Source organism: Canis aureus, chromosome 1 (assembly GCF_053574225.1).
Source record: "Canis aureus isolate CA01 chromosome 1, VMU_Caureus_v.1.0, whole genome shotgun sequence".
NCBI classification, from domain to species: domain Eukaryota; kingdom Metazoa; phylum Chordata; class Mammalia; order Carnivora; family Canidae; genus Canis; species Canis aureus.
In genome coordinates this window covers 110,796,034-110,819,632 of record NC_135611.1, presented here as the reverse complement: position 1 = coordinate 110,819,632, position 23,599 = coordinate 110,796,034, and the positions used below count along the sequence as shown (strand labels likewise).

Below are 23,599 nucleotides of genomic sequence, written 5' to 3'. Positions count from 1 at the left end.
TGGGGCATGGTAGGGTCAATCCTTGTCTTCTGTTCTTGGGACTTCATAGGAAAGTCGAGTGAGAAATGAAGGGTGGTAGAGACTGAGTGGTCAGTGTTGAAAAATTCAGGGTCTGGGGCAGAACTGCATTCCTGTCTTATGAGAGGCCAGAACAGGGATCTGCTGAAAAGTGTTTATTGATTCAGAGGTTGGGGAGTGGGAAACAACCAACTCCGCCTGGAAATTTCAATCTTTGCCCGGGGGGGGGGGGGGGTTCCTGTGTGCCCAGCCCTGTGCTGGGGATGTAGTGACCAAGGCAGCCCCAGCCCTGCCCTCGTGAGGCTCAGTCCAGTGGAGGAGGCAGCTGCATCAGTGATCAGGCAGGGCAGAGGCTGGGGATAGGCCAAGGGGGTGTCTGTCCCAGCCAGGGAGGGCTTCCTGGAAGAGGAACAGCCCAGCTGCACCTGGGAGAGCTAGACACGGCGGGGAGGGGGTTGGTGTTCTAGGCAGACGGAACAGCTTGTACAATGGCCGAGAGGCAGGGGAACGACAGTACAGCAAATGGCATATAATTTGCAGTGAGTAGAGTCACTGGGAGAGAAGAGGCTGGAGATGTTGGCAGGAGCCTGAAGGACATGGAGAGGGGCCCGGGCTTTCTTCCAAGGACACCGGGGAGTCCTGGCGAGGTTGTGAGCCAGGGAGAGGCAGGGACAGGTTTATGCTGCAAAGGGAGGGAAGGAGACTGGTCAGGAGAGTAGGGAGGAGGTTGAATGGATAGAAGGTGGGGAGAGAAGGGGTGCACTTACGCCTGATGAGTAAAGATAAGCAGGACAGGCACGGTCGCTGCAGGTGCCTGCACTGCAGGTTAGGCTCAGAGGTCCCACTGGCGTGCTTGCCGGTGTGGCCTCGGGTGGGGTAGGGGGTGGAGCTGGGGTTGGTGATGGGCTCTTCATTTGGGAACAGTATTGTAAAGGACACCATGACATCCGACAGGTTTTCTTTCTCTTGTAGCCTTCCTGTTCCATTAATCTCTAGGAACTCTCAGGGACATCCCCTGGCCTGTTTCCCCCTCTACAACAGAGTACATTTCTTGATCTCTAAGGGCCCTTTCGCGGTGTGACTTCAGGTTTGAAAAAGTCCCTCTTCCAGGTCCCTGGGGCTCTGTCTTCCACTTACTCTGCCTCACATTTCCTTCTGAAACTTTTGTCTGTTTTTGAGGCCACCACGCTGCCGTTGCTGATGGAGGCCTCAGCATATTGGGTCGAGTAGAGGTGATTGATGTGGCCAAAACCCGGAACGTGTTCAGATGTCTCCTGATTTCTATTACCTGCCCCTCCCACCGCCCCACCCCCCTTCCTGGGACTCCCCAAAACTAGATCCCTCAAGATGTCATGGGGATGCTGTGAGCCAAGCCCTAGTCCGAAGGAGGAAAGAGCATGGGCAAAGATGTTAAGGTGGGAATTGCAGGGTGTAAGGAGCAGGAGTGTATAGAAGAATAACGGGGAAAGAACTGGAAAGATGAGCCTTCAGTGAATGGTGCACATTTAAGTCTGATCTTGAAGAATCGCAAATAATAGGAGTGCCTTCTAGGAGGTGAGGGAAACTATGGGAGGTTCTTGAGCACAGAAGGGGAAATTCAGAGGCGTGGTAACAGCTATAGAGGGATGAAGTGAGATCACACAGGAGGCCAGTGAAAAATACAACGAAGTGTATGTGATGAGATGCACGGTAGGTCTCAAACTGGAGACCCGCGGGCCAAGTTCACGTCTCAGGCATTTTGTTTGGCTTACATTTCCCCATCATGCGGACCCTGTGCTTGAGATCTGAGCATGCGTGATTAGGAGCTGAGGTTGGAAGGGGCCACACGTCCCTGGGTCTCGGATTCCTCATAGAACCTTAGAAGTTTTGCATTAGACTGGACACTAAACTTTGCCAGGGAGGGCAAGCCACTTCGAGGTCACACAGCAGCCGAGGGCAAACGTCCCTCCTCCTCTTGCTCAGTAACTGTCGCACAAGAGCTAGGGCCACCATTGCTTTTATTTGTTGCTTTGGGTGTAGAAAAAGCATGAGCTCCAGATGTGTTGGAGAGCTCCCCGCGACCCCGAGCTCCTGGTGGTGGCCGGAGCTCCGGGGCAAGGAGAGGAAGGTGTGAGGGAGGTTTTACATTGGCCAAACAGAACTCAGAGGCCGAAGCCCATTGGTCGGAACTCTGGTTGGACCTGGAATTCCGAGGTGGGTGGAAAGAGCCCCCAGGTGGCCCACCCCCCTGTGGGCGGAGCTGCGGGAAAGGGGCGGGCCTCTGAGGGGCCGAGTCCTCCCATTGGCTGGGGCTCCAGCAGGCGGCGGCGGGCGGGCTGGACGCCTATTTCTGGGCGGGGATCATGTCGTCGATGGACTGGCCTTTTTCCAGCTTCTTCTCCATCTCCACCATGAGCTTCACACCGTCCACCACCAGCTGCACCTGTTCTACTTCGGATGAGCCCAGTCGATCGGCGTTGGATATGTCGAACACTGAGCCCACAGCAGCTGTGTCCACACCACCTGCAGGAGCAGGGGGCAGGGGCATAAGGAGGGAGCAGAGATGCGGAAGCGGGGCCCAGGATGCTGCCCCCCGTGCCAGCTGAGACGGCCGCACGCACTGAGTGCCTACGGTGTGACAGGTTACGGCATTCAGAGTCTCCTAAATGGCTATTCATAGGTTCACATCTCAGGCTAATTTAGGTACCTCACACCTCAACCATTCAACATGAAAATACAGCGTGGTGGCTGTGTGAGCTCTGGGGCCAGGCTGCCTGGGGTTGAATCCTGACCATCCTCTCCTTTACAGATGGGAGACCGAGGTCCCTAGGGGCAGGGGACAGACACAATATATATCATATAGCCATGATATCCTATCGAGTCCCATGAGAGAAAGCGTGCTGACACCCATTTACAGAGAAAGAAACTGAGGCTCACAGAGGAGTAGCCCGCGTCCACCCCAGAACTCGCGTGGATGCTCCGCCTCCCCTCCCGCCGCCGCAAAGGGCCCGCCCCTCCCCCGACGCAGCGGGGCGCGGATGCAGAGCCGCACCTGTGCCCCGCTTCTGCAGGCGCAGACGGGTGAGGATCTCCTCGAACTTGGGGTGCTTGCTCAGGTGCGCCAGCTTGACGTGCACACCTCCACGCAGCCCGGTGCCCAGGTTGGATGGGCAGGTGAGCACGTAGCCCAGGTGCTCGTTCCACATGAAGGGGTGTCCGGCCTTCTTGAAGATCTCCTCAATCTGAGGTAAGGGGAGAGGACCTGGGGTCAGCGCCAGCGGGGGCCCCCCAAATACTCCCGCAACCCGTCGGGATTGGGAGCGACACGACGTGAGGACGTGGGTAGTGGGGGGAATTCCGAGACCGCGGGGCTGCAAAACCGCCCGGGATGAGCCCGGACCACCCGGGCGCCGCCGCGGGATGCTGGCGGGGCGGGGCTTGAGGTCATCTTGGGGGCGGGGCTTGGGTGGAGGGTGGAGCCGGGTTGCCCCGGGGGGCGGGGCGTTCAGGGGGAGTCAGGGGCCCGCCCCAAGGGGCCCGCTACCCACCTTCTGCAGCCCCACGCAGAAGCGGCGGAAGACCTCCTTCATGTTGCCCCCCTTCTGCATGGAGATGACTCGGAGGTGGTCCTCCTCGTTCACCCACACCAGGAAGGTCTTGTTGTCATTGTGCCTAGGGTGGGGTGCAGGAAGAGGCCACCCATCAGCTCCGCGTGGCAACCCCATTCCTGGCCTCTCGCAAACACACCCACCGCTAGGGGGCAGCGGGCCTGAGGAGTGCGAGGTGGTGGCATGGGCACCTCAAAATCTCAGAAGCTCTACCCCTGGAGACCCTAAGGGCACAGGATCTGAGAAATCGCCAATCTTAGGATCAAGGACTCTCAGGGTCCTAGATTTTTGGATAGCATTACATTACAGACTATTAGAATCTCAGAATCTTTGAAAAACAGAAACTGGGAATCAGAATTGATAAGTCTTGGAAACCCTACATCCAGTCTCAAGACCAATCTTCCCATCACCTTGCGACATCTCAGAAACAGAGTCCTAGAACCATAAACCATTAAGATGTGGAAAGGTCTGAAACCATGGAATCACAGAATCTGGAACTAGTGGAATCCGAGAACCTAAAAATACTCAAAATCTTGGAACCTTAGAATCATCCCATCTGTATATCTTAGAACTCACACTCTCCAAATCATCTGAAACCTAAGTTTTGAAAAACCGTTGAAAATCTTTGACTATTGGAATCAGAGATTCAAAGGTTCATAGAAACCTAACTAGCAACAATAAAAGATAAAACTAATAGCCAAGATGTTGGGCACTTACTATATACCAGACACTGTTTTCAATTACTGTGCTCTCCATTTTACAGATAAGGAAACCAGGACAGAGAAATGTTAAATATTGTGCCCGAGGTCACAAAGGGGTGGAAGGTGAGGTCATTTTTCTAGAGCATCTGGAAACATAATTGTTTTTATGGCGTTGGATTTGGTGGAGGAACAGGGAGGGTAGTGGGGTGGGGAACTCACCAGATGCCGCGGGCGTCGGGCCAGTCTCGGGCCATGCCTGAGGCCAGCAGCAGTGGGGACACGGGTTTGTCGAACAGGAAGTGATCGTCGATGAGCTGCTGCTGCTCCTGCTCGGTCATGCTCTTCAGAGGGTAGTATTTCCCCTTGAACTCGCCTGTCAGGCTGTTGAGGGCTGAGGGGCCATATAAGGCAGTGGTCAGCAACCTGCTCCACCACAACCTGGGCGTGGAGGCCTGGGGACCCCAACCTGCTGCCCACACAAGCCTGGGGCATGCTCCCGTGGATGTCCTAATGGCTCCTGAACACTAGGATGAAACCCAAATTTGCGACCTCTCCCAGGCTTTGGGAGCAGCCAAGACGTGCTCAGCCAGGAAACATGGATTTGCCCTTTCCCTGACCTTCACATCCTATCCACCTATGACCAGCAGTGTGCTGGAGCCCCTCCGACTGGCTGGAAGACAGACAATCAAAATCTTAGGATTTTGGGGAGCCAACAGGAAAAACTATTATAAAATAGCATTTATAGTATTTGTATATATCCATATGTAGAATAAATGTTTACTATGTATATATGCACAATATACAATATGTATTTATATACATGTTATACATTTTAATATAGTGTAGTATATAATGTTATGTATCACATATTATATACTATATTTTTAAAGATAATTTATTGGGGCACCTAGGTAGCTCAGTGGTTGAGCATCTGCCTTTGGCTTAGGTCATGATCCCAGGGTCCTGGGATCGAGTCCTGCATCGGGCTCCCCGCAGGGAGCCTGCTTCTCCCTCTGCCTGTGTCTGCCTTTCTCTCTGTGTCTCTCATGAATAAATAAATAAAATCTTAAAGAATAAAGTACAATAAAAATAATTTATCTGGGGCCGCTTGGCTGGTTCAGTCAGTAGAGCATGTGACTCCCAATGTTGGGCACGAAGCCTACTTTAAAAAATTATATAAACTTACAATAAAATAAATTATTTTATAAACACAGGTAATAAGGGGTGCCTGGGTGACTCAATTGGTTAAGCATCCAACTCTTGATTTCAGCTCAGGTTGATCTCAGAGTTGTGAGATCAAGCCCCCAAGTCAGGTTCTCTGCACTGGGAGTGAAGCCTGTTTAAGATTCTCTCTCTCAAAAAAAAAAAAAAAAAAAAAGGCAGCCCGGGTGGCTTAGCAGTTTGGTGCCGCCTTCGGCCCAGGGTGTGATCCTGTAGACCAGGGATCGAGTCCCACGTTGGGCTCCCTGCATGGAGCCTGCTTCTTCCTCTGCCTGTGTCTCTGCCTCTCTCTCTCTCTCTCTCTCTCTGTGTGTCTCATTAATAAATAAAGTCTTTAAAAAAAAAAGATGCTCTCTCTCCCTCTGTCCGTTTTCTCTATCTCTCTTTCTCTTTCTCTCTCTCAAAAATAAATAAATAAAAATAAAACATAAAGTCAAAACACTGCCACAGGTTATAAATATCCAAAATTATCACTTCCTAATTATTTTACTACATCTTTATTATCTATGTTCTTGAAGCTTTTTTCATCTCTATCCCTTTGGTGGGAATAGTATGTAATGATGTGTATCTTTTCCCATCTCTCTATGATATCATGTTCATAGTTTAAAGTTGGCTGTGGCAGGAGAATTTATACCATGGAAACTGGCAGTCGCTACAAATTGGGGCTTTTTTTTTCTTCTTAAGAGCTGGTTGTTAGACGTTTACTAGAACAAACATGCTTGCGAGTCCTGATGATCCTACCTCCCAAATATATCGCTCATTCTCTCCATCCCTTTGCCTATCCCTCACCCCACGCCTGCACCATTGTGGTTGCCCCTTACAGCCTCTCTGCTCCTACCTTTGCCCACAGTCTGTTCCCTATTCAACAGCCAGGAAACTGCCCATGTAAGTCTGAACTTACTCCAGTCACCATCCTCCCATGGCTTTCATCTGTTCAGAGTCAAAGCCAAAGCCCCCCTGATGGCCCACAAGTCTCTGCACAAGCAGGCCACCCATACTCCTCTGACTGCATCTCCTCCCCTGGTCTGCTCAGCTCTGGCCACACTGGTCTCCTTGCTCTTCCTCCAACACACTTCCCCACCTCAGGACCTTTGCACTTGCTGCTCCACCTGCCTGGAAATCTTCAGGCTCCTTTTTGTCAATCAACTCCTCCTTTCTCAGGGAGCTCCCCCCAGCCATTCTATGATGCACCCTTGTTTCTCGGCTACACGGCATTTTGGAATTAATCATTCTTTTCTTGGTTTCTGTGTTTCCTCTTATCTCCCCACCAGGCTGACAGCTCTGTGAAAACAGTGACCTTGTCCATCTTATTCATCATGGGAGCCCCGGCCCCCTACTCAGGACCATGACAACCGTAAATGCTGGTTAGCTGGCTGGCTGGCTGGCTGGTTGGATGGATGGATGGATGGAGGTCAGGACCCTGGTGCAATTGAAAGTCTGCATGGATCTGCTCAGGGTGCCTTGACAGCGCCCCCAGACTTCCAGCAGGGGTAATGCTGCCAGCTGTCACTCATCAAGCACCCACGATTTACCCAGTGGTGGGCAGGGTGGGGTTCTCACCTTCTATGGAGAGTTTCTCCACTGCCCGGCGCTCGCCCCGGGAGCAGTGGGGGGGCAGTGTGTAGCCCTTGATGCTACGGCCCGTGCGGACGCGGCTGCTGAGCACATAGTTGGGGTCCAGGTCGTCTCCACCCTGGAGGGCAGGAGGGGGGTCAGGGCTGGGCACGGCCCCCACAAGCCGCCCCTCCACTGCAAGCCCATGTCCTCCCTGGCCCCCCCACCCAGGGCTCCCAGTTCTGACTCTGCTACTTCCTTCGGCTCCTCCTTGCCCACTGGCTTCTCCCACCGCCACCCTGGCTCGGCCTCTCCCTTCTCGGCCTCTCCCTCCCTATTTCTCCCAGCCTCTCATCTGCCCCTTTCCTCCATACATCTCTTTTCCCCCGTCCCATTTTTGTCCCGCATCCGGTTTCTCTTCATCTCTTCCCTGTCTCTCCTCCCAACTGAGTCTCCCCCGCTGTGTCCTGGTCTCCCTGTCTGTCCTGCATGCCTCTCTGTCCCTCCTGCCCTCCATCTCTGCCTCTTGGAGCATCCCTTCCCACCTCCGTCATCCTCCCTCTCTTCCCCATCCCTCCCCTCCCCTCTGGGCAGCTGACCTTGAGGTTCTCATGGTTGAGGTCAGTCTTGTGCTTGTCGGTGGGTTTGTAACCCCCATGCCGGTCCTGGATGATGGGGTCGAAGAGATCCTTGAACACCTGGTAGGACTCCTCGTCACCGGCCACACAGCCCACGGTCATGATGAAAGGGTGACCTGGGGGTTTGGGGTAAGGTCAGAGGCGCTTGTGCCCAGCAAGGAAGACCCAGGCTCCTTGGTCCTATAGAAACTGTATGTGCACATGCACACATGTGTGAGTGCGTGTGTGTGTGCGTGTGTGGTCAGCAGGGGTTTATTCGAGACCTGAGTCGGAGCTGCAGAGACTGAGGGTTGTGAGGATGGGGAGGGAAGGCTGGGAAAGGTCCAGGTGGCATCTGGGCAAAGGAGAAAGAGTCTCCGGGGGTCAGTTACAAGGTCCTAAAAATATTACTACTTGAGAGCCCCCAGATCACGGACTCTTTCTTCCCTGAAAAATTTTCGAAATATATTAGATTCTCAGCTCCCATAGATCCTAAGAGGCTTGAAAGATCCTCATCTTCCCAGATGGGGAAACAGAGTCCCCGGCAGGCAGCCCCGCCCGCCCATCCAAGCCCCTGTCCGTGCTCCACCAAGGAGGCTTACCTGGGTTGTCCACACCTGTCTGGATGACATCGTCCAGAGTAAAGCCGGATGGGGTCTCCTTGTCCCGCAGCTTCTTATAGATTTCAGGGGTCAGCGCTTTGGCCATATGGTTGTTGTGCTTGGTGAGGTCAGGGTACTCCTCCTCAGGCTTGTAGTTCAGCTTGAACTTGTTGTGGGTGTTACCGAACGGCATGGTGGCGGCGTGGGGGGGCCTGGAGGGTGGGGCGGGGGGCGAAGAAGGTTATCCCGCATCCAGCAGAGACCAGCAAGGGACCAGGACAAGGTGTTGGGGTCAGAAAGACCTGATGGCCAGTCCTTTTTTTTTTTTTAATATTTTTTAGAAGATTTTATTTATTTATTCATGAGAGACAGAGAGAGAGAGAGAGGCACAGGCACAGGCAGAGAGAGAAGCAGGCTCCATGCAGGGAACTGGACATGGGACTCCATCCCGGGACTCCAGGATCGGGCCCTGGGCCGAAGGCGGCACTAAACCGCTGAGCCACCTGGGCTGCCCTGATGGCCAGTCCTGACTCATATGCTGTGTGACTTGGAACAAGAAGGGGCCCCTCTCTGAGCCCCTGTGTCTTGACAGGATGCATCAGGACTCTGTGGTTAAGATCCCAGCTCTGCTACACCCTGATGGGTGACCCCAGACGAGTCACCTTGCTAGGGACAGCTTCTCCAGCTGAATGATGAAGGGGGAAGCCTTTGGGATGGAGCAGTAATATTGGCATGGATAAGAGTGTAGATTCTGGAATCAGATAGCCTGGGTTTGAATTCCAGCTCTGTCACATACAGTAAGCTGTGTGACCTTGGGCACCTTGCTTAACTTCTCTGTGCCTCAGATTACTCGTATGTACAAAGGAGGTCATAGTAACCCTCATCTCCGGGGGCGCTTCAAGGAGTTCATGTATGTAAAGCGCTTGGCACACGATAAGCTGTATTTTGCTTAGCTATTATTACAATTTTCGTCGCTATTACTTTAAAAGTCTGGGTAAGGAGCCGGGGAGAAGGTGGAGGGCGTTGCTGGGAACATGTGTGCAAGCAGGGAAGGGACACTCTCTCCACGAAGGGTCCCGGGTGCTCGGTCAAGGGATGAGGGGGAGGGTGGAAGGGAAAGCTGCGTGGCCGTCCCCACCTCTGTTTGCTGACCACTCTCCTGCAGGGCTCAGTTGAGAAAAAAAGCCCAGCAGCTGAAGTCAGCAGAGCTGGGTTCAAATCCTGCCTCTGCCATTTCTCCTGCTGTGTGACCCCAAGCCAGGTGCTCAGCCTCTCTGAGCCTCTGTCGCCTGTGAACTGAGCCTGGCCTAAGGGGTTGCCAAGAAGATTCTTCTGGCTCAGGCACGTGGCCGGCTGAGCACGTGCCCTCACATGGAGTTGGGGCCTGCTCCGTAGGGGGTGGCTGCCGTTACTGGACCCAGGAAGGAGGTGGTGGTGGTCGGCGTGGGAGCTCACTCCGCGGCCCCAGGGATGGGAAGCAGGTATGACGGTGGGAAGGGAATCGGGACCAGGCGAGCTGAAGGCTGAGGCATCAGGCCAGGAGCGGATGGAATTCACGAAAGATCCTTGGAGCTACTATCCAGGGTTGGGGATTATTTATAGAATCTGGCAGACTGCTCCTCCCCCACCAACCCCCCACATTCCAGGGGCTCCACTTGCACCAAGTCAGCAGGCCGGAGACAGGTGGGCCAGGGTGGCCAGGAGGACACGCATCCAGGCCTCGGGGCTCCAGGGCTTCCAGCCCAGAACCGCCCCCCACTTCAGGGTGTCCCACCCCACCCTGCGAGGAACATGTTAGCAGAGGGCATTGAGGCAAGGTGGGGGGAGCCCCAGAGCCACACACAAGCACACACACACACCCACACACACATCCCCATAACCCCCAGATCACACAGTAAACAGAGTCACACACACATCCCTCCAAGCTCAGGGACACACCCAACATACAGGCACCCATGCAGGAGCTACAGAAAGTCAGACACAAGGTCACACCATTGTGGGATGCAACAGGGACCCACAGAATTGCAAGTGCAATGAACCCACAGTGCTTGCTCTTGCAAACCACGACAGTTGACATACAGACACCTCCCACGGCTTGTGGCGCCCAGTTCTGGTGACAAACCATCATGAACACGGGCCCAGCCTGTAGCCCCTTGCAGGGGGGACAGCTGGCAGCTGTCAGGACTCCTTTTGTCTCCAAGATCCCTTCCCGTGACCCTGTGCCACAGACCCTGTGGGAGGCAGGGGGGCTCACAGGTGGAGGGGACTCCCAGACACGGGGTCAACCTTCCCACACACTGACCCTCCTCTGTGTAGGAGGATATGGGGTAGGCTCCTGAGACCAGATCGGCTGCTGGTGCCATGCACCCCCCCACACTTTGGCCTGATCTGGACCCCACCCTGATTCCCACCCCCATCAGTACCTGGCTGGGCTGTGCAGAAAGGGGCTGTCTGTATCCTGGAGGTGACACTGACCCAAAGGAAGGGCCCGCAGCCCAGGCCTTATATAGGGGGGCCGGGCTGTGCTATTGGCTGGGAGGGGCTGCCCCCAGGGAAGGGAGCTGGAGGGCAGGCAGCTGAGCCTTCCAGCTCACTGTCCGGGCACGGTGCCCACCCTGAGCCCAGGCACGCCTTGCGCCCAGCCCTATCGGGCCTTGTATGGGCCGCCCCAGGGACTGAGCCCAGATCCCCACCCGCCCCCCATCAAGCTGATTCCCCGACCAAGTGCTGAGTCGGGCTGGCAAGGACAGCTGGCCCCCTGCCCAGGACACGAGACCATGCCAGGGGACGTCCCAGGCACGTAGAAGCCACCCTCCCCTGGCCCTCCAGCCCCTCCTATGGCCCGGCCTCTCCTCAGACCCCAGTGGCCTTGACCTGGGTAAAAGTTAGGTCTTGAGACGGGCCCCAGGGGAAACCTTGCAACAGTCCCACGAGAGCCAGGTATCTGGTATTCCAGACACTTGCCTGTTGTCACCCAACTATGGGGAACCCTTGGCCAAGGCCCAGGTCTGAAGGCAGAACTGCCTGACCCCAGAAATCCATGTTTGGACGCACTTTCCTCCTTGTGAGTGAGTGGGAGGGAAACTGAGTCTTGCCTGAGCTGAGAAGATTCAAACTCCAGTCCCTGCGGCTGACCCTGGGACGCTTCAGCGGCGGAGGGGACAGAGAGGGACTCACCCCGGAGAGGAGCTTATTTTTAGAGGGCGCTTCGATGTCGCCTTTGCAGAGACCTAGACCCGAGGCGCTGGGGCTGGGGGGAGGCAGGGACAGGTGTTGGGGGGGTGGGATCGCCACGTGTCTGGGTTAATTATAACCGCGTGTCGGGTGTCCCCGGCTCGCCTCGTTACAAGGGCAGCCGCCAGACCGCCCCGCAGGGGAAGGGGGCTGGGCACCCTGGACTCACAGGCCTGCAGATCCCCACGGAGCAGGAGCTCCCCGCCCACGGAGACCTCCAGGGTTGGGGAGCGCAGTCCTTCCCGATTGTAGCACAAGTCCAGGGAGCACCCTGGATTACAACCAAGAAGACACCTTCCTTTGCCCTCCGGGGTTCCTCCCTCCTCTCGGGTCTCCCGGGTTTCTTCCCAGGCAGGAGGGGTCTGATCTAGGGAAAGGGGCCCTTCTTTGTCTTTTCCCCAGATTCCTGGTGGGGAGGAGGCGCTTAGAAAACTTTACCTTGGGGCTTAGCCCCTGATCTCTCCACCCACTGTCCCTTCCCACCAAGGTCAGAGTGACAAAGTTCTTGTTCCAGGCCCAGAGAACTAAAAGGAACCAGACTAGAATAGGAAGGCATGTATCATGTCAACAATTTTTTTTAAGATTTTATTTATTAGAGAGAGAGCATGATGTTCAGGAGGAGGGGTCGAGGGGAGGGAGAAGCAGACTTCCCAGTGGGCAGGGAGCCCTGGGCTCCATCCCAGGACCCTGGACTCACAACCTGAGCCAAAGGCAGAGGCTTAACTGACTGAGCCACGCAGGTGCCCCAACAATTCTTTATTAAGCACTTATGGGGGACACAGCAGAAAACAACAAAACCGTTGGTCTCATGGAGGTGACATTGTAGTGAGCATGAACAAGTAAGTATATGCTGTCATGGCAGGGACAACAGGGCTTTGACAGGAAATCAAAGAGAGTAAGGGGTCAGAGTGATGGCACAGCAGGGGAGGTCAGGTCAGGCCTCTAGGGGGAAGTGACATCTGAGCAGAGACCTGAGGGAGAGGTGAGAGCCAGCCATGTGAGGATCTGGAAGGGGAACAGCAGGTGCAAAGGCCCTGAGGTAGGAGTGGCTTGGCATATCTGAGAGACAGGAAGAGGCCAGAGGACTGGAGCAGATGGGCCAGAGGGGAGAGTGGAAAGAAGAAGATGAGAGATAGAAGCAGACCTGTAGGACCCTAGGGGCCATGGAGGAGTTTCCATCCCACCGTGGATGGATGGGAGCCACTGAGGGCTGTGAGCAGGGGAGAGACACGATCCAGCCACATCACATGCACACACAGGATCCAGCCCAGCCCCCACCCCCACCCTGGAGCCCTAGTAGCCACTTACTGGGACATTTGACATTCCATTTGGCCATACAGCCCTTTCTGTGTTTGGAGAGTTTCCCACCCTATAACAGCCTCCTTTAGAGAAGCCTAAAAGGTCAGAAACTCAGTTTCCCAGAATCCTTTGCAGCAACGTTCTAGTCATGTGACCCGGCTGAGGGACACACCCCCCCCCCAACACTTCAGTCATGAACTCTACTCCTTTATCTTCTTTGAGTCTCATAGAAATAGTTGGCTTTGGGGAGCCAAGACCCCCATGGTGTACCTTTACCCCAACCCCCAACCCTCCAAAGCCTGTCAGTCTCCAAGGCCCGTCCATCCTTCCTCCTACCCTAGCTCCAGACCTCTCCACATTCCCTTCTACCCTAGCCTCCCCCCAGGTCAGCCCCAGTCTGTCCCCTCCCACCTCGTCCCTGCCTTCTGACTACCCCTGCTTAGAACCCACCGTGGCTTCCCAGCGCCCTCAGGATAAATGAGTATTTGTTGACTAAGGAAATAATAGTAGCCTTTTCAGTCGATTGGAAACTACTCTCCCCAGTTTATGCAGAAAGGGCCTCACCCCAGATATTAGGATCTTTCAAAATAATTGAAAGGATTGAAGGAGCACACTCTGGGCTGAGCCACTAGGAACATCTCTCACCCCCAGAACCACGCTCCATTTGGAAAGTTGAACATGCCAGAAAGAGGTTAGCATGGATGTTGAGTGGCCACTCCACAGTCCCCACCCTAACCGCTATTATGGAACAGTCCCAAATATCAAGTAGAATGCTAAGTGCTTTGCATATATCAACTCATTTAACACTCCCAACAATAAAGCTCAAAAAGGTTAAATGACTTACCCAAGGTCACACAGCCAGGAAAGGGGCAGAGCTGGGAATCAAATTGGCACAGGGCTGCCAAGAATGGGTTTTCTGGCTTCGGTGAAGATAACTTACAGGCCTCTCAACAAAGTCATATTGTCACCCAAGAGTCCCTTTGCAGGTGGGTCTTCAGGCCCTGGTAATTTGAACCTACTTCCCCATGCCCTCTTCATCACCTCGGCCATCTGGTTTCAGGGCCCAAGCACTTTATGTGTATTTAACGGTTTAATTCCCCAACAGTCCTATGAGGTGGGTACTGCAAATTTTACAAGTCAGAAAAGTGAAGCCCAGTGAGGTCAAGTCACTTGCCCAGAGTCACACAGCTGGGAGATTACAGAACCAAACTGGACCACGTAGTTAATCCCTGAGCTTGTATTTCTCATCCCTCCTCAATCCCATCTCCCCGTGCTGAAGCCCCATTTTATAGAAGATGGAAGTTGAGGCTCAAAAAAGGAAGGAGTTGCCTAAGGTGACAGCCAGTATTCTAAAATTTCAGAGTCCGTGTTCTTTTCCTTTCACCCCCAAGCCCTGGTGTTACAGAGCAACGTTGCTCCCAAACCCTCCCTTTTATCCTCCATCTCTCCTGTCCCTGCTAGCCCACCCAGGGATGAGGCTGCCCTAGGGGCAGAAACTCTGGGAGGCACCCCTCCACCCCCCATGGCCCATCACCCCAGAATGCTTTCCTCATTCAACTCCCAAATTCTTCTGCCAATCCTGGCAGTCCATGATGCCAACTGGTTCAGGGAAGACAAGTTATAAATCAAAGCCAGCCCCAGAACTGGAGACCCAGAGACCCAGAGAGTTAAAGACCCATCCCCTCCTTCTCTTTCCCCAAGGGCAAGCCCATTGCAGCCCTATAATCAACTGGATCCCCAGTCCCCAATGGTGGTGATGCTGCTGGGAAGACAGGCAAATAAAATAGTCTTTCATGACTCCCCTCCCACCCCACTCCACTCCCTCCAAATCAATCTTTATCAACATTTTCCTCTAGGTGTTGCTTTAGCTACATCTTAATCTCTTAATATTGGGTTTTGCATTCTCTTACTTCAAATTTATCCTTTATTTTGAAAATATTATATTTGGAGTGTATGGATGGTCACATTTCTTAATATTTTAGTCCCTTGGGGCACCTGGGTGGCTCATCGGTTAAGCATTAGACTCTTGATTTCAGCCTGAGTCAGGATCTCAGGGTCGAGTGATGGAGCCCCATGTTGGGCTCTGCACTCAACATGAAGTCTGCGTGAGATTCTTTCTCTCTCTCTGTGCCCCTCCACCCACTCACGCTATAAATAAATAAATAAAATGTTTTCTAAAAAAAGAATAAAGCTAATCTATAGGTACTGCTTTGGAACAATTGCCAAGTGTCTTAGTCCATTCAGGCTGCTATAATACAGACTGGAGGGCTTATAAATAACAGAAATTTTTGCCATAGTTCTGGAGCCTGGAAGTCTGAGATCAGGGTGCCAGCCTGGTGGAGTGAAGGTCCTTCTTCTAGAACACAGACTTCTTGTATCCTCATGTGGAAGGAGGGATGAGGGAGCTCTGTAGAGCCCCCTCCCTTTTTTAAAGATATTTTTAAAAGATTTATTTTTATTTGAAAGAGAGGGAAGGAAGAGGATCCCAAGTAGACCCCTCCACCTCCAATAAGTAGGCAGCCTGATGTGGGGCTCCCTCTCACAAGCCTGAGATCATGACCTGAGCCAAAACCAAGAGTCGGACGCTTGACTGACTGAGCCGCCCAGGTGCCTGGGGTCTCTAAGAGCACTAATCCTACTCATGAGGGTTCCACCCTCATGACCTAATCACACCTGAAGGACCCACAGACTAATACCAACAGTTTTATTTATTTATTTATTTTTTTAATTTTTCTCAGCTTTTTTTTTTTTTAATTTTTTATTTATTTATGATAGTCACAGAGAGAGAGAGAGAGAGAGAGAGAGGCAGAGACACAGGCGGAGGGAGAAGCAGGCTCCATGCACCGGAAGCCCGACGTGGGATTCGATCCCGGGTCTCCAGGATCGCGCCCTGGGCCAAAGGCAGGCGCCAAACCGCTGCGCCACCCAGGGATCCCATACCAACAGTTTTAGAGGTTAGGATTTCAACATATGAATTTAGAGGGAACACATACATGCAGACCATAGTACCAAGATCTATGGGAAAAATATATACCTCTTGCTACAAAAATGCTGTGAAACACATCCACCCAAAAGGCAGTAGCTTTAAAACAGTTGTGGGGTTGGCTCAGAGTGGGCTGATCTGGGCCAGGCTCAGCTGGGAAGCTCTGCCCCATACTGTTAAAAACAAGATGACACTGCCCAAGACAGAGTTACTTATGCTAAGCCCCATGTCACCAAACTGGGACTTGTGACTGTTTCGGCTCTCCCAGAAGTGGAATCTTAAACCACTCAGTCAGGAATCACCTAATCAGCACAATTTAGGTCGTCTGCTTGATAGACCCCAGTAACCCCCTAAAGGAAAAAGAAACTTGCAATAATCAGCCCACTTTTTTGCATAGTTTAAATTCCTTGCTCCTGCTCCCTTCCACCTAAAAGGTCTTTTTTTTTTTTTTTTTTTTTTAAGATTTGATTTATTTACTCACAAGAGACACACAGAGAGAGGTAGAGACACATGCAGACGGAGAAGCAGGCTCCCTGCAGAAAGCCCAGTGCAGGACTCGATCCCAGGACCCCAGGATCATGACCTAAGTCAAAGGCAGACACTCAACTACTGAGCCACCCAGGTGCCCCTAAAAGGTCTTTTTCATTTTGAACAGCACCCCCCCACACACAACCTCCTTTTATCTGCTAGGTTGGATGCTGCCTGGTTCAAATTGATTTTTGCTCAAATAAATTCTTAAAATGTGTAATATGCCTCAGTGTATTTTTCAACATTGTGGGGTGTAGGCAGAAGAGGGGCAGCCCCACAAGGAAAACCTTTCTCCTGCCTATGTCAGTCACAAAAGGAAACACTCTGTCAGCCCCTGAAGGTCTAAGCTCAGGCCTGGCATAATAGTCACTCTGCCATTGGCCAAAGCAAGTCACATGACCACACCTAACATCAAGGCCATCATTCAGGCCTACCTCCACAGGTAAGGGTCTTTTTGTGCTTTTTTCTAAAATGGGCACTCACTCTCATACAGGCACATACAGTTCATATCCATGATATTTCTGGAAGGATATTAGAAACTGGCAGTCATGTTTGCTTCTGGGAAAGGGGTTTGGGGATCAAGGAGAGACAAAGATCTACTTTTCAGTCTTTTACTCTCTGTAAAACTCTGACAGTGAACTTTTTAAATTAAAAAGAAAGTGGTGAGCTTTTTAAAAACTATCACCAAGACAGGCGCCTGGCTGGCTCCGTCGGTAGAGCATGCAACTCTTGATCTCAGGGTTGTAAGTTCAAGCCCCACACTGGCTATAGAGGTTATTTAAAAATAAAAATTTTTTAAAGATTTTTTTTATTCATGAGAGACACAGAGACAGAGAGAGAGAGAGAGGCAGAGACACAGGCAGAGGGAGAAGCAGGCTCCGTGCAGGGAGCCCAACATGGAACTCGATCCCAGGACTCCAGAATCACATCCCTGACCGAAGGCAGGCTCTAAACCGCTGAGCCACCCAGGCATCCCTAAAAATAAAATCTTAAAGAAATAATAAACACAAATAAAAACTGGCCAGGGGGTGAAAAGAGAAAAGCTCCTAACCCATCTATCCATTTTCCTGTCATAGCAAACTGTGGCCTTCAGTGATAGGACGGGGGTTCCATTAAGTGCCTTCTTGGCCATGATCTTGAGCAATGGATTTCCCCTCTCTGAGCTTCGACTTCCTCATCTCTAGATAGGGCTAGAGATGCCTACCTAAGGGGGTGGCTGTCTGGATTCAGGGGCTCTGCTAATCCTTGGCTGTGTGATCTTGGACAAGTCATTTGGCCTCTCTGTGCCTCATCTTCTTCACCTGTAGAATGGGGATAATCGCGGCACCTACCCTATCAGGTTGGTGTACATTCACAGAGCTAATTTACTTACAAGATTTGGCCTCGGGCCTACCCTGGGTAAGAACTCAGAAACCCCAGCCCTCGTTGGTGCTGTGCAAAAGTGCTTGGCACGGGGCCAGCTGAAAGAAACAGACAGTTACCTCAGTTGACACTTTCTCCTTTCAGCCTTGATCCTATTTAATCCTAACTGCTATGCTGTGTGGGGAGCATGATCATTCAGGGTTTATAGAGGAGGATATAGGTGCTCAGAAACATTGTTTGCCCCAGGTTACATGGAAAGGAAATGGCAAGATCAGAATTTGAACTCAGACCTGCCAGGCTCCAACTGCCTCCCCCACAGTGTTAACCACGTGCTACTCTGTTCTGAGCCTTTTACAGGGATTACTCACTAATCCCCACAACAGCCTCACAAAGTAGGTTACCTGTGAGTCCCATTCTACAGACCAGGAGCCTGAGGCCCAGAGAAGTTCATTCTTGGCTCGGGGTCACACAGCCAGCACACGGTGGAGCTGGGATGTGCCCCTGCCCTGCCTCTTCCTAAGCATGTGGCAGATCCAGAACTGGTGCCCAGCACCTTGAGGCCGGCCCAGTGTGGGGAGGAGGGTAGGGTTTGTCTGCCTCCTTCTACCCTGTTCCCTAGAAACCCCCCGGGGATGTTAGAGCAGGAGCTTGAGTTGTATTTGCTATTATTCAATCAACAGCTAATCGCCCAAGTGCCTTCTCTGTGTTCAGTCTGTGCTGGGGAGCACTGGGGACACAGTGGTGCCTGAGACCGTCCCCTCCTGGGACTTACATTCCAACGTGGGAGACAGACCTGTCCTCAAGACAGCGATGACCCAGAGTGGGCAGGGCTGAAACGTGGGGGAGCCCGGGCGGCTGCCAGGCCCCTGTGGGGGCGGAGAGGGCTTCCTGGAGGAGGGAACAGCTGCACTGGAGCTCAGAGAACAAGGGAGCAGAGGGCAGGTGGGCCTTGGCTCTGAGGGAAGAGGCGGGTCTGCGCGGCAGCCTGAGGCCGGGATCACGGACCAGCAGCGCCCTCTGCTGGAAGCATCCTGAAGGGAGCGGTCGAGGTACTGCAGGGGTTTGGAAAAGTTTGGCGTTGAACCAAATTCTATGATCTGAGATCTGAGATTCCTGTGCGCCCAGCTTTGGCCGATTTAAGTTTCTAAGACTTGATTCATTCAACTACTCAGTGAGCAAGCACTTTGCACCGGACTCTATTCTAGCGCTAGTGATGCAGTGCTGACCATACAGAGCCCTGTCCATACAGTAACTCATTCAGTCTTCGCAGCCTTTATCCCCATTTCACAGATTCAGAGAATTGACACACACAGAGGTTAAGTTACTTGCCCAAGGCCTTCACTACCAAATGCTGAAAATCAACTTCGAACCCAGAGCCCAATTTCTAGTCCTTGCAATTACCTCGCTAATATATTATGGAATGAAATATCGTATGACCAAGTTACATAAAATAATCTTAGGTCCTGAGAAGTTTTGTAAACAGCAGGCAGGGGAGGGACACCTGTGTGACTCAGCTGGTTAAGCATCTGCCTTTGGCTCAAATCGTGATCTCAGGGTCCTGGTATCGAGTCTGGCTCCCTGCTAAGTGGGGAGGGAGCCTGCTTCTCCCTCTCCCTCTGCCTGACGCTCCCCTGCTTGTGCTCTCTCTGTCTGTCAAATAACTAAATCCTTAAAAAAGAAGATGAAGCAGGGGAATGGAGTAGTGTTTTGGTGAGACAGTGTCATTAGAAAGGGCAACTAATATTCAACAAAGGAGGAAAGACTATCCACTGGAACAGTCTCTTCAATAAATGGTGCTGGGAAAATTGGACATCCACATGCAGAAGAATGAAACTGGACGATTCTCTTACATCATACACAAAGATAAACTCAAAATGGATGAAAGATCTAAATGTGAGACAAGATTCCATCAAAATCCTAGAGGAGAACACAGGCAACACCTTTTTGAACTTGGCCACAGTAACTTCTTGCAAGATACATTCATGAAGGCAAGAGAAACAAAAGCAAAAATGAACTATTGGGACTTCATCAAGATAAGAAGCTTTTGCACAGCAAAGGATACAGTCAACAAAACTAAAAGACAACCTACAGAATGGGAGAAGATATTTGCAAATGACCTATCAGATAAAGGGCTAGTATCCAAGATCTATAAGAACTTATTAAACTCAACAGCAAAGAAACAAACAATCCAAAAATGAAATGGGCAAAAGACATGAAGAGAAATCTCACAGAGGAAGACATAGACATGGCCAACACGCACATGAGAAAATGCTCCGCATCACTGGCCATCGGGGAAATACAAATCAAAACCACAATGAGATACCACCTCACACCAGTGAGAATGGGGAAAATTAACAAGGCAGGAAACCACAAATGTTGGAGAGGATGTGGAGAAAAGGGAACCCTCATACACTGTTGGTGGGAATGTGAACTGGTGCAGCCACTCTGGAAAACTGTGTGGAGGTTCCTCAAAGAGTTAAAAATAGACCTGCCCTACGACCCAGCAATTGCACTGCTGGGGATTTACCCCAAAGATACAGATGCAATGAAACGCCGGGACACCTGCACCCCGATGTTTCTAGCAGCAATGTCCACAATAGCCACACTGTAGAAGGAGCCTCGGTGTCCATCGAAAGATGAATGGATAAAGAAGATGTGGTTTACTATACAATGGAATATTCCTCAGCCATTAGAAATGACAAATACCCACCATCTGCTTCGACGTGGATGGAGCTGGAGGGTATTATGCTGAGTGAAATAAGTCAATCGGAGAAGGACAAACATTATATGGTCTCATTCATTTGGGGAATATAAAAAATAGTGAAAGGTAATAAAGGGGAAAGGAGAAAAAATGAGTGGGAAATATCAGAGAGGGAGACAGAACATGAGAGACTCCTAACTCTGGGAAACGAACAAGGGGTAGTGGAAGGGGAGGTGGGTGGGGGTGGGGGTGACTGGGTGACGGGCACTGAGGGGGGCACTTGATGGGATGAGCACTGGGTGTTATGCTATATGCTGGCAAATTGAACTCCAATAATTTTTTTTTTAAAGAAAAAAGGGGCAGTAGGGAAGGCCTCTCGGAGGAAGCGGCCTTTGTGAAGCTACCAGACTAACGAATGGCGTCTGTGGGAATAGGGGGGGCCCAGGCAGCGGGCACAGCCGAAGGCAAGGCCGGGCGGCGGGCGCTGCTAGAAAGCCCTCGGCCTGGGATCCCAAGTTTCCAAGGGTCGAGCTGCGCTGCACCCCGGCTTGGCAGCCTCCAGCGCGCTGGGCTCGCGCTCAGATTCGACGGGCCCGACAGGCACGCGGAGGGCTTCGCGGGTCCGCTGCTGCGCTGGCGCTTCCCCCGCGGCGGGCGGGCTGGGCTCCGCGGGAGCGGCGGGGGGCGGGGCGGGCTCACCTGCGGGGGCGGGGCTTCCGCCCGCCCCGCCCCTCGGAGGAGCCGCCCGCGGCCCGAGACCCAGGGCGCAGCTGGGAGCCGCCGGGCGTGCGCGGTGTGCGGGACGCGGCCCGGCGCATCTCGGCGGAGCGGGTCCCGGAGCCGCCGGCGCTCAGGTGGGCCCCTCGAGTGCTGGGCGGGGGAGTCCCGGGGACCGCGAGGATGGGGGCGGAGGGTGAGGGCTGGGCCCCGCGCACCCTGGGGCCCGCTGGCCTGGCGACGGGGACGGGCCTTGGGGCTCCTGGGCCCCCTGGGCCCTCCTGCCCCGCCCTGGGGCCCCCCCTCCCGGGTCCCGAGGCCCAGCTGGGGCCGCGCCCCCTCCCCGGTGCGCAGGTAAACAGGAGCGAAGACGGGGCGGGGCCTGGGGGGAGGAGGGCGGGGGCCCTTGTGACGGCGGGGCCGGGGAAGCCGGGGTGCGCGGGGCTGGGCCAGGCCGGCCGCGGTAAGGTGTGCGGTTTAGGGGCCTGGCCTGCAGGTGCGGGCGTGGAGATGGGGCGTATGAGAGGCGGTGTGCGAGGCTCAGGTGTGTGTGATGGTGTACGAAGCTCAGGTGTGTGCGCGACGGGCTCCGGCGGTGGGTGCGGGCGAGGAAGGGACAGGGACGGTCCGTGTAACCGTGTGCGGGCGCCCAGGGACTGTGGGAACGACGTGGAGCTGTCTCAGATGCAACACGTGGGCGGACCTCTGTGCGTCTAATGATGGGGGTGGGGGCCGTGTGTATGGGAGGGAGTTGCTCTGTTTATAGGATTAGGTGCGTGACTCAGAGCTTGCGTGGCTGGGGCGGTCTTTCTGCCTGTTAAGGCGCGGGGAGCCGCAGGGAGGTGGGCGATGTGGGACCCGCATGGACGGGGAGGGTGTGCCTGGGATTAACACTGTCAGCTGTGCGGTTGTACGTGTGTGAAAGGGAGTTTGTTGTTCACGGGACTGAGTGTGGGCAAAAATCATGGGAATAATGGAGCTGTCTGAATGACTCCATGAACGTGTGATCGTAACTTTGTGGGGCTTGTGTGTGACACGGAGTATGGTGAGACATGTACACACATATATACGTATAGTGAGAGAGACTGGTGTCTGCACACACGTATATGTAGAGATTGATGGCAGGGGAGAGCCTGCAGTGTAGGAAATCCGTGGATTATGTGCCTGCCTTCCTGTGTGTCTTGGTGTATGATGTTCGTGAGCAGGTAAGTAGGTACCCAAACCACTAGGCTGCTTACGGCGCCCTGGTGGCTTGAGTGAGGCACATGCCCGAGAGGGTCTATGCAAACACCTCTGTGTGTCTCCACAACTGAATCTGACTTCAGGAATTGTCTGTATGTCCGTGTTTGAAGCTCTGTGTATCTGTGCGTATGCTGCGTGCAGGTGCGTGAATCTCTGGCTGGCCGGGCAAGGTGTTGGGGGAAGTGGGGAAGGAGATGATAGGTCCACAGTGAATCCCAAGAGTGTGTGTGTGTGTGTGTGTGTGTGTGTGTGTGCGCGCGCGCGCGCGTGCCTGGAGGAGGTGATGGGCATGTAATGGAGAGCTAGCTGCTTGCAGGACCTTATAAGTGCGGGAAAGGTGTGTCATGGGGGTAACTGCAAAGAGATAGCCTGAATGTGAGTGATTTGGGATTTGGTTATCTTTTCACTAGTGAGGGGGGCAGAGTTTCTGTGTGTGTTGGCTTTTTTTCCCAAGAGGAAAATACACCAGTGTGTGGGATTATATTTCCAAGAGGGGAGAGCATACATGTGTTGTTTCTGAAAGAGTATGTGGGTGTGCGTGCACGAGCCTGAGTAAGTGTGTTGCGTTTTTTTTTTTTTTTTTTAAGATTTTATTTGAGAGAGAGAATGAGCCAGGGGAAGAGCAGAGGGAGAGGGAGAAGCCTATTGTGGGGCCCAATTCTGGAACCCCTGGATCATACTTGAGCTGAAGGCAGGCGCTTAACTAACTGAGCCACCAGGCACCCCTGGATTAGGTTTTTTGAAAGGAAAATGTGGATGTGTGGGATTGTATTTTTATTTTTTAGAGGAGAAAGAGAGTGTCCTGTATGTCTTGCTTCAGAGAAAATGTATATTATGTTTTTAAGAAAGAAAGGAGTGTGTGCATGTTGAGCCGTCTTCTTGTAGAGGGGAGTGTGTGTGTGTACGAGCAGGTGTGTTTCTGAGAAAGTACGTATATATTGCACTGCATTTGAAAAAAGAAAGAGCAGGTATTCAGTTTCTGAGAGGAGGAGAACGTGTGTGTCGCATTGTGTATTTAAGAAGGGAGGGTGTGCGTGTGTTGGGGTCTGTTTCTGGGAGGGGAGTGAGTGTGCTTGTGTGTGAATACAGAGGCTCCAGCAGCTGTGTCATTGACTTTGTCACCTACATACAACCACATAAAGTGCCACACATGAGACCCCCACCCATTAGCATCTAGGTCTCAGACTCTGAGTTGTCACAGGGCTAGTGTGACATCCATGGGCCGTGCCTGTC

General features: G+C 52.9%; 2 protein-coding genes across 8 annotated transcripts in view; one reads left to right on the top strand and one right to left on the bottom strand.

The window, feature by feature from the left end:
* Positions 1-1,998: 1,998 nt before the first annotated feature.
* CKM (creatine kinase, M-type) lies at positions 1,999-10,882 on the bottom strand. Of its 2 annotated transcripts, XM_077848498.1 has the most exons (8): positions 10,724-10,882; positions 8,301-8,512; positions 7,681-7,835; positions 7,088-7,220; positions 4,526-4,697; positions 3,546-3,669; positions 3,050-3,239; positions 1,999-2,520 (listed from the first exon to the last, which is right to left on the bottom strand). In XM_077848498.1, the coding sequence occupies exons 2-8, from the start codon at positions 8,491-8,493 to the stop codon at positions 2,342-2,344; spliced, it is 1,146 nt and encodes a 381-aa protein (XP_077704624.1). In that variant the 5' UTR covers positions 8,494-8,512; positions 10,724-10,882; the 3' UTR covers positions 1,999-2,341. The 2 variants fall into 2 exon arrangements, with proteins under 2 accessions (XP_077704624.1, XP_077704627.1); XM_077848501.1 differs by lacking the exon at positions 10,724-10,882.
* KLC3 (kinesin light chain 3) overlaps positions 9,686-23,599 on the top strand; it is a 19,191-nt gene continuing 5,277 nt past the window's right edge. Inside the window, exon 1 of one of the 6 annotated variants that reach the window (XM_077848496.1) lies at positions 9,686-9,781. Coding sequence is in view for 3 of the 6 variants with exons in the window: in XM_077848475.1 (XP_077704601.1) it covers positions 21,635-21,695 (61 nt within the window). In the remaining 3 variants the exon portion in view is untranslated. Of the gene's footprint in view, positions 9,782-21,143; positions 21,262-21,541; positions 21,696-23,599 lie in introns of those variants that run through there. The other 5 variants (XM_077848490.1, XM_077848492.1, XM_077848475.1 and 2 more) reach the window with 5 other exon arrangements.

Bases quoted from the DNA above. Each gene is read 5' to 3' on its own strand.
- CKM (XM_077848498.1), bottom strand. From the start codon at position 8,493: ATGCCGTTCGGTAACACCCACAACAAGTTCAAGCTGAACTACAAGCCT. The intron at 4,698-7,087 runs GTGAGAACCCCA...ATGGCCCCTCAG, and splicing joins GGAGAAACTCTCCATAGAAG to CCCTCAACAGCCTGACAGGC. The intron at 3,240-3,545 runs GTGGGTAGCGGG...CCCTTACCTCAG, and splicing joins TCTGCGTGGGGCTGCAGAAG to ATTGAGGAGATCTTCAAGAA.